Genomic DNA, 11,588 nt, shown 5'->3' with positions numbered 1-11,588 from the left:
CTGCCTCATCATTAGTCTCTACATAAGGTGCATCACCCGTTACCATTGCGATAATATCCTCCTCTGCACTTATTGTCACCAATCGACCCTTTGATATTAGCTTCACCTTCTGATGTAACGATGAAGGCACTGCCCCAGCCGAGTGTATCCACGGTCTCTCCAATAAACAATTGTAGGAAGGCTTAATATCCATTACTAAAAAGTCCACCTCATAAGTAATTGGGTCAATTCTTAACGGTATTTCAATTCTTCCTACAGCTCTTCTTTCTGTTCCATCAAATGCCCTTACTATATTCTGGCAGGGTTTCATATGTGAGCTGTCCACAGGTAATTGATTAAGAGTGGACAAAGGCAATACGTTCAATGCGGATCCATTATCAATCAAAACCCCCGGTAATGTGTCCCCCTAACATCGGGTAGTAATGTGTAGAGCCTTAGTAGAACCCCTACCTCCAGACGGTATTTCGTCAGCGTTGAAGAAGATGAAATTGTCAGCACTTATATTGTTGACCAAACGATCCAATTTATTGACTGAGATCTCCTCAGCCACGTATGTTTCGTTTAGTACTTTCATCAGCGCATTTCGATGTACTTCCGAACTTAAGAGCAAAGCTAATACAGAAATGCGGGCCGGTTGTTTGTGCAGTTGCTCCACAACACTGTATTCACTGTGTTTTAAAAACTTCAAAAACTCCTTTTCTTCCTCATCTTTTATTGGTTCATTTACCAATGGCTCAGATTCTACCGCCTTCCCTTTCCTCTGTTCCACCGTCGGAGTCCTTTCTCTTGGCAGTTCTGCTCGAGTGTCATAACATTTTCCATTACGTGTATAGGAACCCCTTTCCTGGTATTCTTTTACCATATTGCCCTCAACTTCTTTTCCTGAGATTGTCACATTGCATCTGTAATTCCACGGGACCATTTTGTCATCCTTATATGTGAAACTTAATGGTTTTGTGATTACAATTTTTGGTGTTACCTGAGCCCTAGCCTCATTACTCTTAGGGCGTGAGATGATAACTACAGGATGATTTATTTTCGGGGTCCCCGTTCCTGATTCTGTCGCGCATATGCTCGTCATTTCTTCTGCATCTTCATAGAACCTCATCTCTTTGTTATCCATCATGCTTTGAACCAAAGTCCTAAATCCTTCACATTCTTGAATTTCGTGCCCTGTTTTATTATGGAACTCACAATAATTCCCCATCTCATACCCTTCCTCCAAATCTGAAATAACTAACCCTCTTTTTGTGATCTCTTTCCATACCCGTTTCAATGGAGTTCTTACTTCAGCGATGTCAGTCTTGGCTCCTTCCCCCATACCCTCACTCAACATATTCACTCCCTTATCATCATGATTGGGCAATGGACCTTCTGTGCTGGGTGAGTCACCAAATTTGACAACACCCAATTTTGTAAGTCCTTCTATGACCTTCTTGAAAGCTGTACAATTTTCTATTGAGTGTCCTAAAATCCCCGTATGGTGGTCACATTGAGCGTTCGTGTCATACCATTTTGGATACGGGGGTTGTAGAGGACTCAGGTAACGAGGGGCAATAACATGTGCATTAAATAACTTCTGATACAGCTCTTTATATGTCATTGGAATGGGAGTGAACTGGGCTTCTCAGTATTTTGCCTCATTCTCGATTCTTGTTTCGATGAGCCTTGTTGATGAGCAACCATCTTCCCTGATTGATTCACCGTAATTGATTTACTGTATGTGTTCACATTATTTACTTCACCTTCTCTTTTCTTTGAAGCTGACCTTCGATTATTCTCCCCAGCATTTACTTTTCCACTTTTAATAGCATGTTCAATCATTTCGTCATTCATGATTATATCCGTGAAACTCTTTGAGGCACTTCTTAACATGTGCATGATAAACGGCGCATTTAATGTGTTGATGAAAAGCATCGTCATTTCTTTTTCCAAAAGTGGTGGCTGAACTTGAACTGCAATCTCTCTCCACCTCTGTGCATACTGTCTAAAACTTTCGTTTGATTTCTTTTCCAAGTTCTGCAAAGTAATTCTGTCAGGCATTATTTCAGATACATGACTGTATTGTCTCATAAAAGCCTGCGCCAAATCCCTCCAAGTGTTGATTTTAGCCCGGCTCAACTGGTTATACCATTTAGACGCCGCTCCTGTAAGACTTTCTTAGAAGCAATGTATTAATAATTGATCATTATTAATATACCCCGTCATTCTCCTACAGAACATAGTGATATGGGCTTCGGGGCAACTGGTCCCACTATATTTCTCGAATTCCGGCATCTTAAATTTGTAAGGAAACACCAAGTCCGGGACCAGACTTAGATCTTTTGCATCTATTCCATGATAACTTTCAGTGTTTTCTATCGCCTTAAACTTCTCTTCAATCCATTTCCATTTCTCCTCAAACTGTTTTGGTAATTCTTCTTTCTCTTTATCCTTCTCAGCTACTTCATCAAAGTCCGGGATAGTAAGATTAACTAGGTTTTCACCAGGGTTAGAACCTGATCCAGCTTGGGAGTTCATTGGTATTGGAGTATCGGCCTGAAACCGTTGAGGCTTTATTGAAACAGAGGATCTACACGGCGGCACCTCAGTCTGAATCTGCACATGCGGAAGCGTAAAGCCTGGTGGATAGGTGGGTCCAGTCTTGTCTTCTTCTTCATCATTGATTATAGGGCCTTTCCCCTTATTTAATCCTTTTAATAATTGCGTCAGCTCAGTCATCATATCCTTTTGAGACTCCAAAGATCTTTTCTCATCATGTCTGTTGAATTTTTTCCAATTGTTCCTTCATTTGTATCTGTAACTGATCTTGCATTTCCTTTTGGAGTCGCTCCAACTTTTCCAATCGTTGATCCATAATCTTTGATTTTGTATGGCTACCGTAGCAGTGTTTGGTTGATGAATTTTTGCCGGTTTCCAGATTAACTGAAGCACAATTTTAACCAATTAAAACCCCTTTTAATAATCTTAAATGCATATGATGTAATGCAGATGCATGAAATGAATGCAAAAAGGAGCGTCAATTCTGATTCAATTTCTTTTTAAAAAACTTTATTGATAACCAAAATTCTTTACATAAAATGGATTACAAATATCGCTTTGCCCTAATGCTCAGAGCTCTAACTTCTTTCAACAATGAAGCTAACTCCTGACCCCGATCCGATTCTAATTCGTACTTTACACTTAAAACATCAGCCTGAATCACCATTGTTTGCAAATGATCAGCTACCTCCCGAACCTAAGCAATAGCTCTGCCCGTAATGTAATCCCTGTTCTGAATTTGATTCTACGAATGATGAAGTTGCTCCCTTCAACGCTCTTCGTTTCCTTCCAAGAATTCGATCCGTTGCCTACAGCCTTGTAATGTGTACCCCAATTCTTCTATCCTCTTCTTCAATTCTTCAATCTTCTAAAGACTTGTCCTTAGTTCCACTACAGAATTACGACTTCTATACGCAGCAAGTGATTTCTTGAGTTCCGCTATTCTAGCTTTCAGGTCCGCTTGATAATTTTGAGTTTCTAAAACCTGCCGCTCTAAGGTCTCTTTCTGAACTTGAGTCTCCCGGGACTTTCTTTCCCACCGATCGGCTTTACTTCTTTCTTCCTGGATCTCCTGTCGCCATTGCTCTGAAGTCTTTCCCAGCCCGGTAGTTCTCATTGATACTCGTAACCTCTTGTAGTCCATCTTTAAGCTATCGAGATCCTCCTCTACTTTATTCTTCCCGTTCTTTAATTTTTCAGCTTCTAATTTTTGGACTTCAACGTCTAGCCTCAAATGCATCTTCTCTTCTTCCAACTGTTCTATTTTCTTTTCAAGCTCTAAATTCCTCTTTTCAAAATCTTGTTTTATAATCTCCAACCCTGATGGGATCACTTGTAGATACTCTTCTATTGGTCGAACACTCTCCAAGTTAAACTCCGAGATGTTATCATTAATCTTTTTACGTCGCCATTCGCCGTACTCTGGAGTTGTCATCGAACCCACAGCTAGCCTTTTCATCCTGTGAAGCTGATTCCAAGCCTGAGAAATTTCCTTCACCTTTTTCTTGTAATTGTCTTCTTGGTACGAGAACTCACATTGAGCTAAACCATACGTTGCCGGCACAAACTGTCTTGAATTGTATTGCCTTAGGACCAGCAAAGGTGCATGTTCGACGGCTCCCCAAATCCCAAGCAACGGAACCCAGTCAAAGCTTCCACAGCGGTAGAGAATTCCATCAGGAATCAACCAAGGAGCTCTCCATTCCACATCATCCTCTTGAAGATTTTGCAGAATTGCTATCCAACTTTCTTCTGATATATCGTCCCTTCTGGGGGTAGCCATTATCTCCTTTAACGGGGAATAATGCTCAGAGAAAACCCGATACGAAACTTTATCCACCTTCCAGAAATGACTATGGAACCAGGCTATTAACAATTGCGCACAACCTATAAATCTGCCTTCGCCAGCTTGCCTACATGCATTCAAAGATCTAAACGTTTCAACCAAAATCATAGGAACAGGTGTGACCGCTTTACCCAACCGATCAACAAGATCTGAAACAGCTTCGTCAACATGCCCTAGTGCCCTTGGAAAAATCACTAATCCGTAGATACTCAAAGCAAACACATCAACCTTCTTTTTTTTATCAGGATGTGCTAGGATCAAGTCTCGCAAATTCCTCCATGGGATACATTTACACTCGCCCTTCTGTTTAATCCTGGCTGTGATCCATTGTTCGCTCATTCCCGTAATACTCATTAATTTCTTCCAAAATGCTGGGACATACGCGGCTTTGGAATATGCTTTATCAACCTGAAGCCTAGGGCAGCGTAGTAAAGCCGTATATTCTTCTACTGTAGGCACCAAATCTACATTCCCAAAAGTAAAACAGCTATATGTAGGATTCCAATATTGAGTGAAAGAGCGAAACAGTTGTTCATCTACCTTGACGTTAAGTAAATACGGCAAGTCCCCATAATTAGAGTAGAACAGTTGCTTGGTTTCATCATCCCACCGATCCAAAATCTCACTCAACTCCAGAAGGCTATTTTGCGTCACACTAATACGAGTGTAATCCCAAAGCTCTAACACATAATCCTTAGCTAGACTGTCTCCCTTTTCCAATTGTACATTCTCTAACCATATACGGACAATGGCATTGTCTTCCACTTTATCAAGAAAATCGTTTGCCATGACAATTTTCTAATTTGGTAACTGAACTCGAATCGAAACTCTTTGAAATATGCAATGACATGCAACATATCAACAAAACGAAAACAAGTCAGTATAACACCACAACAATTCAAAGCAAGTATAAGAAAACCAAGCACCTATCCGGGTAACCGCTAGAGGTTGGAACAATTCTAACCAGGTTGGTTTCTTAAGTCAACTACATGAGGTTTGGTTCTAGAGTCAAGGTACCTGAACCAGCAGATTCCTCGATCTTCACCCATTATAGGCTCATACAGACCGAGTTTGGTTTAAGGGAATACATTTCCTTATGGCTGAACGGAGATGAAAATCTCACGAAGACATAGGTACGGATGTATCCCGAAAGCGATTCACTATCCTCCACGGAGGTGAAAACCTCACAAAGGTGTAGCTTCTCACTCCCACTTAAAAGGACAAGACTAAACAGTCTTATGCAACATGATGCCAAAATATACAACTCAATTTACAATAATCATGCAAGCAAATGCAAAGATTGTAATTTTTCAAATCCATTTTTGACAATAAGAAAGAAAATAATCAATTTTACGGCTTGACTCTCTTGGTGTCCCCAGTGGAGTCGCCAAGCTGTCAAAACCATTTTTGAAAAACAAAAAATTTTAGTTATCGACTTAAAAAATAAAAATGGGAGTTGCCATCGATCTTTTATTAAGGTGTGATCGGTTCACCATTAAAATGATTTTGGTCTACGAGGTTGAGAAAATAGGTCCGGGAGTCGATTACGCACGAGGAAGGGTTAGCGCCCTCGTAACGCCCAAAATTGGTACCGAATCGATTGTTTAATGTCTTAGTGTCGAAACTTTAAAAATATTTTAAAATACGATCCCATGACATGAAAACTTAAATAATTGAGTTGATATAATAGACGAACCCATCTCAAAAAAATAAATCGCTATACTCAGTGAGTTAGAGTGCAACGATCTCATCTTTGAGATTAGATTCGTCCCTTTTTAAAATATATTTTGAGAAGGATGTTCGATCATTTAAGTCAATCGAGGAATTGGAATCCAGTAACTTAGGGTTCAATTTCTCGAAATTCTTAAACCACAAGTATTGCCTTTATTTTAAAATTGAGATAACAAAATGTCGTATCCAGTAAGTTAGGATCTGAATTTGAAATCTTAAGAACTTTATTTTAACAATTAGTATGGTTTTAATAAAATAAGCACTTGATTATCTAAATTCATCGAGAAGAATTGAAGCTCAGTAAGTTAGGGCACAATTCTCTCGAGAACTTATCAACATCAAGCCTTTTTTGGGATTGAGAAATAAAACAATTATGATGCTTTAATGAAAAGCAATTCTTACAAACGATATAATTGAATAGCAATATATAATGCAAAAGATAAATAGTAATCTAAATTTACATTAAAAGCAACCAAACATATAATTCATCCATATTAATAATTAAACATCTAATAAATCAATAATCAAATTCAAGGATACTTTGATTTAAATAAAATGAAAATAATAATTAATATGAAGGTTTAAAAAATTAAATTCAATAATAAGCTAAATATTAAAATAAGGTTAAAATGATGAATTAAAATGTGAATTAATTTATCTAAAAACTTTTAAAATCAAAATTGAATGTGAAAAACATTTTTAAATTGAGAACAATAATCGACCACCTTTAAATCAAAGTTTAAATGAAAATTAAGATAATAAGAGGAAACAAAATTAAATAAAATACGATAAACTTGAAGTAATAATATATAATGAATTTAAAATATAAAATACGAACTAAAACAATAATTGATTATATTTTAAACTATAATAATAATAAATTTAAACATTATTAAAATTAAATACTATAAGTAATATTAAAATCTATAATATGTGAAAGTAGGATTAGTTATATATATAAAAAGGTATTGTTGAAATAAAAAAATGAATTTGTATTAAATCGAAATTTATTTCAAAACTGAGGGACTGATCCAGCAATTAAGCCCAAGCACTAAAATGATTACAATCGACCACATAAAACGGTGCCGTTTCCATTTGGATTTGAATGAATACAGAATAAAATTTGAGGTATAAATTACAAAGGTTAAAGGAAATCACATTGAAACTATTTGAAACACAAAGGGATCTGCTGAATAAATAGACCAATCGATCCACAATACGCGGATCCTACCCAGATCGGGTCACCGCTAGGATCTGGCCATCAGACGACGTCGTTTTGAAGCCATCGTATCAGCGACAAACGACAACGTCTTGATCCCCCGTGTTTAAGACTAAAAAAACCTAAAATAAAACTAAACCTATCCTCCAAAACGAAAACCAAAACCAAAACTAAAAAAAACTTCTTCTGAGCCGTTCGGTGAAACAACTCCCCAGACCCTCAAATCCCCGCTCAACTCCGATGATGACGGAAAGGGAGGATGCGTTCACCAAGTAATCGTTCTCCTTTCCCTCTATATTGTTTGCTCTCTCAACTAATGATTATTGAACAAAAAGAAAAGAGAAAGAAAACTAAGACTGGCAGAATCAAAAGAAAAAAAAATGAAGAACAGGAACTCGGAATCATCTTTTGTATTTGATTTTTGTATTCTGAAAGTGTATATTGAATGCGTAACCTTTTTTTACATCATTCAAATGGCCTTCTTATAGCCCGATTTACAGAAAATAGAAAAAATAGAGAATCAAAATGAATCAAAATCTTCCTATATTCGTTATTTTCCTATTTGATGTTGTTTTCGTGTGTCCTTTTTTGCAGGTACTCGGCCAGCCTAGAAGTACGAAGGTGGCCGTACGGAGGTGTACGTGGCTCGGCGCAGCGCATAGAGGCATGGCACGTAGCGGTGGCGCACGTGCGAGGGAAGACCCTGGTGGCTGCGGCACTGAAGCTTGCTACAGGCTGCTAGGGTTTTCTAATTTTGGTCTTTAGGGCTTAGGTGGTTTGGGCCATGTAAACTGGGTTAGAGTATTTTAGTCTCGGGTTTGATGTAATTTAGGCTAATGGGTTTTGGGTTTAATTTCCGATTTGGGCCCTATTAGGCCTGCTGTAATGGACTATGGACATTTTAAGATTTTATTTGGTTTATTTTTGTTTATTTATTATTATTTTTTTCAAACGTATGTGGGCCAGGAAATTTGGATTACTACAGAACTAATGTTAGATATTTTGTGGGGAGAGAGAAAATTTTGAACAAAAAGAAATATAAATAAAATAAAAGATATCCCTTATTTTTCTCCCACTAGCCCACTAACTCATAACCTCTTCAGACTTTTAACTCAACTGAAACTCTATCAGTCAACTGAGCAAAAATTAACACCCATCCAACGCAGGAATTCAAACGTAGGACCTCCAACACATTAACTCCCTTACCACTTGAACCAGCAGGCTCATTCTAATATGAAACAGACAGTTTAACATAAACCCACACAACAAGGGTAAGGCTAGGATCAGAAAAATAACAAAATTTAGCAGAAGTGAGACTTGAACCCAAGACATCTCACACACACCCAGAACACTTAATCACTTAAGTAGATACACATTTGTGTTAGATATTTACAGAAAAAGAAATAAATTATTCAGGGCATTACAACTCTAACCCTTTAAAAGAAAATTTGACCTCGAAATTTACCTGATCCAAACAGATGAGGATACTGCAGACGTATCGAGTCCTCAAGTTCCCACGTGGCTTCCTCAGTGCCATGATTTCGCCACAAAACCTTCACTAACAGAATGAGCTTTCTATCAGAACCTTAACATCTCAATCCAAAATCTGAACCGGCTTATCCTCAAAAGTCAAATCCAGTCTAACCTCAATCTCCTTAACAGAGACAACATGAGATAGATCAGAGCGATACCGCTTCAACATCGAGACGTAAAACATATCATGGATACGGTCTAACTCTAGAGGTAACTCCAACTGATAAGCGACTGGACCCATACATTTCAGAATCCGATTCGACCCAATAAACCTAGGGCTCAACTTGCGCTTATGACTAAACCTGAGTACTTTCTTCCACAGAGAAACCTTAAGAAAAACAAAGTCACCCACAAAGTACTTGATATCTCTCCTCTTCAAATCCACATAGGACTTCTGTCTATCAAAACCTGCCTTTAGACGATCCTGAATCAGTCTAACCTTATCTTCAGTATCAGAAACCAACACAGGACCCCAAACCCGTCGCTCACCCAACTCAGTCCAACATAACAAAGTACGACACTTATGACCATACAAAGCCGCGTAAGGTGTCATCTGGATGCTAGACTGGAAGCTGTTATTGTAGGCGAACTCAGCTAGCGGCAAATAATCCTTCCAGCTACCTCAGAAATCTATCTCACAACTACGAAGCATATCCTGCAATATCTGATTCATCCTCTCAAATTGACCATCAGTTTAAGGATGAAACGCAGTACTGAAGTCCAATCCTGAACCAGAGCCTCGTGCAATTTCTTCCAGAACTGAGAAGTGAAATGAGGATCTTTATCAGAAATTATCGAAACAGGAACCCCATGCAGTCTTATAATCCTGGAGATATAGAGTTTCGCTAACTTCTGCCGAGAGTAATTTGTTCGAACCAGAATAAAATGAGCGGACTTGGTCAACTGATCTACGATAACCCAAACAGAATCCCTCTTACTGGGTGTCGAGGGCAACTCACTAAGGAAGTCCATCGTTATTCGTTCCTACTTCCATAAAGGAATCTTAATGGGTTGGAGCAAATCCAAAGGCAACTAGTGCTCAGCCTTAACTTGCTGGCATGTCAAACAACGAGCAATGAAATCCGTAACCTCACATTTCAAACCCAGCCACCAATATAGTTCACGGAGATCCCAATACATCTTATTATTAATGGGATGCATAGCATAAGGGCTACTATGCGTCTCCCTCAAAATCAACTTCCTCATATCAGAATCATTCGGCACACAGATCCAACCTCAAAAACACAGAACTCCATCTTTATTCAGCCTAAAATCTAAAGTACTACCACTCTCAATCTGACGAAACCGCAAACCCAGAGACTCATCCCCTAACTGCTTCTCTCGAATCTAATCAATCTAAGTCAACTTAACTTGCAACTCGGCTAATAGAGCCCCATCATCAAATAGCTTAAGATAAGAGAACATCGCCCTCAAATCAATCATTGCTCTTCGACTAAGAGCATCGGTCACCACATTGGCCTTACTAGGATAATACTCTATTGTTCAGTCATAATCTTTGAGCAGCTCAATCCATCGATGCTGTCTAAGATTAAGCTCCTTCTGAGTATGGAGGTACTTGAGGCTCTTGTGGTCAATGTAGATGATGCACCACTCATCGTACAGATAGTGCCTCTAAATCTTCAATGCAAAAACCACAGCAGCCCACTCGAGATCATACATTGAATAATTCCCTTCATGTGTCTTAAGCTGACGGGACGCATAAGCCACAACATTACCATCTTGCATCAGTACACATCCCAAATCGACGTGTGATGCATCGCTATAGACCACAAACTCTTAACCAGATTTAGGTTGTATCAGAACAAGAGCCTGAGTTAGAACAGACTTGAGCTTCTCAAAGCTCGATTATTGCACATCAATCTAGAAAAAAGGAACTCTCTTACGAAGAAGATTAGTCAAAGGAGCTGCAATCAGAGAGAACCCCTCGACAAACCGCTGATAATATCCCGCAAGACCCAAAAAACTACGAATTTTAGATACATTCTTAGGTTGTTTCCACTCAAGCACAGCCTCAATCTTCCTCGAATCAACACAGATCCCCTCAGCAAAAACCACATGACCTAGAAAAGTTACCTCACACAACCAGAACTTACACTTGTTCAACTTAGCGTAGAGCTGTTTCTCTCGGAGTATATGCAGCACCACTCTAAGATGCTCATCATGCTCATCCTTAGTCTTAGAGTAAACCAAAATATCTTCGATGAAAACTACGATGAACTAATCCAAATATGGCTGAAAGACTTGGTTTTTCATATCCATAAATACAACCGGAGATTCGTCAAACTAAAAGGCATAACTAGGAACTCGTAATGTCCATAACGAGTCCTAAATGCAGTCTTATAAGCATCAACTTCCTTAACTCTAAGCTGATGATACCCAGAACGAAGATTAATTTTTAAAAACGTAGAAGTCCCTCGAAACTGATCAAATAAATTATCGATCCTCGAAAGTGGATACTTATTCTTTACTGTCAGTTTATTCAATTTTCGATAATCAATACACATCCTCATAGCCCCATCCTTCTTCTTTATAAACAGAACCAATGCCCCTCACGGAGACATACTAGGGCGGATGAAACTACGATCCAGAAGTTCTTAAAGTTGAGCCTTAAGATCTGTAAGCTCCTTCGATGCCGTACGGTATAGAGCGATAGACACCAGAGCTGTACCTAGTAGAAGCTCAATGCCGAACTCAACT

General features: G+C 38.7%; 1 protein-coding gene across 1 annotated transcript; it reads right to left on the bottom strand.

The window, feature by feature from the left end:
• Positions 1–406: 406 nt before the first annotated feature.
• Positions 407–1,603, bottom strand: LOC128039919 (uncharacterized). The gene has a single exon (XM_052628852.1). It carries the CDS (start codon positions 1,601–1,603, stop codon positions 407–409), a length of 1,197 nt encoding a protein of 398 aa, XP_052484812.1.
• Positions 1,604–11,588: the final 9,985 nt, after the last annotated feature.

Source organism: Gossypium raimondii, chromosome 3 (genome assembly GCF_025698545.1).
Source record: "Gossypium raimondii isolate GPD5lz chromosome 3, ASM2569854v1, whole genome shotgun sequence".
Taxonomy (NCBI): domain Eukaryota; kingdom Viridiplantae; phylum Streptophyta; class Magnoliopsida; order Malvales; family Malvaceae; genus Gossypium; species Gossypium raimondii.
The sequence above is the reverse complement of the archived record's forward strand: the minus strand, read 5'-3'. Positions and strand labels throughout refer to the sequence as shown.

Bases quoted from the DNA above. Each gene is read 5' to 3' on its own strand.
- LOC128039919 (XM_052628852.1), bottom strand. From the start codon at position 1,603: ATGACATATAAAGAGCTGTATCAGAAGTTATTTAATGCACATGTTATT.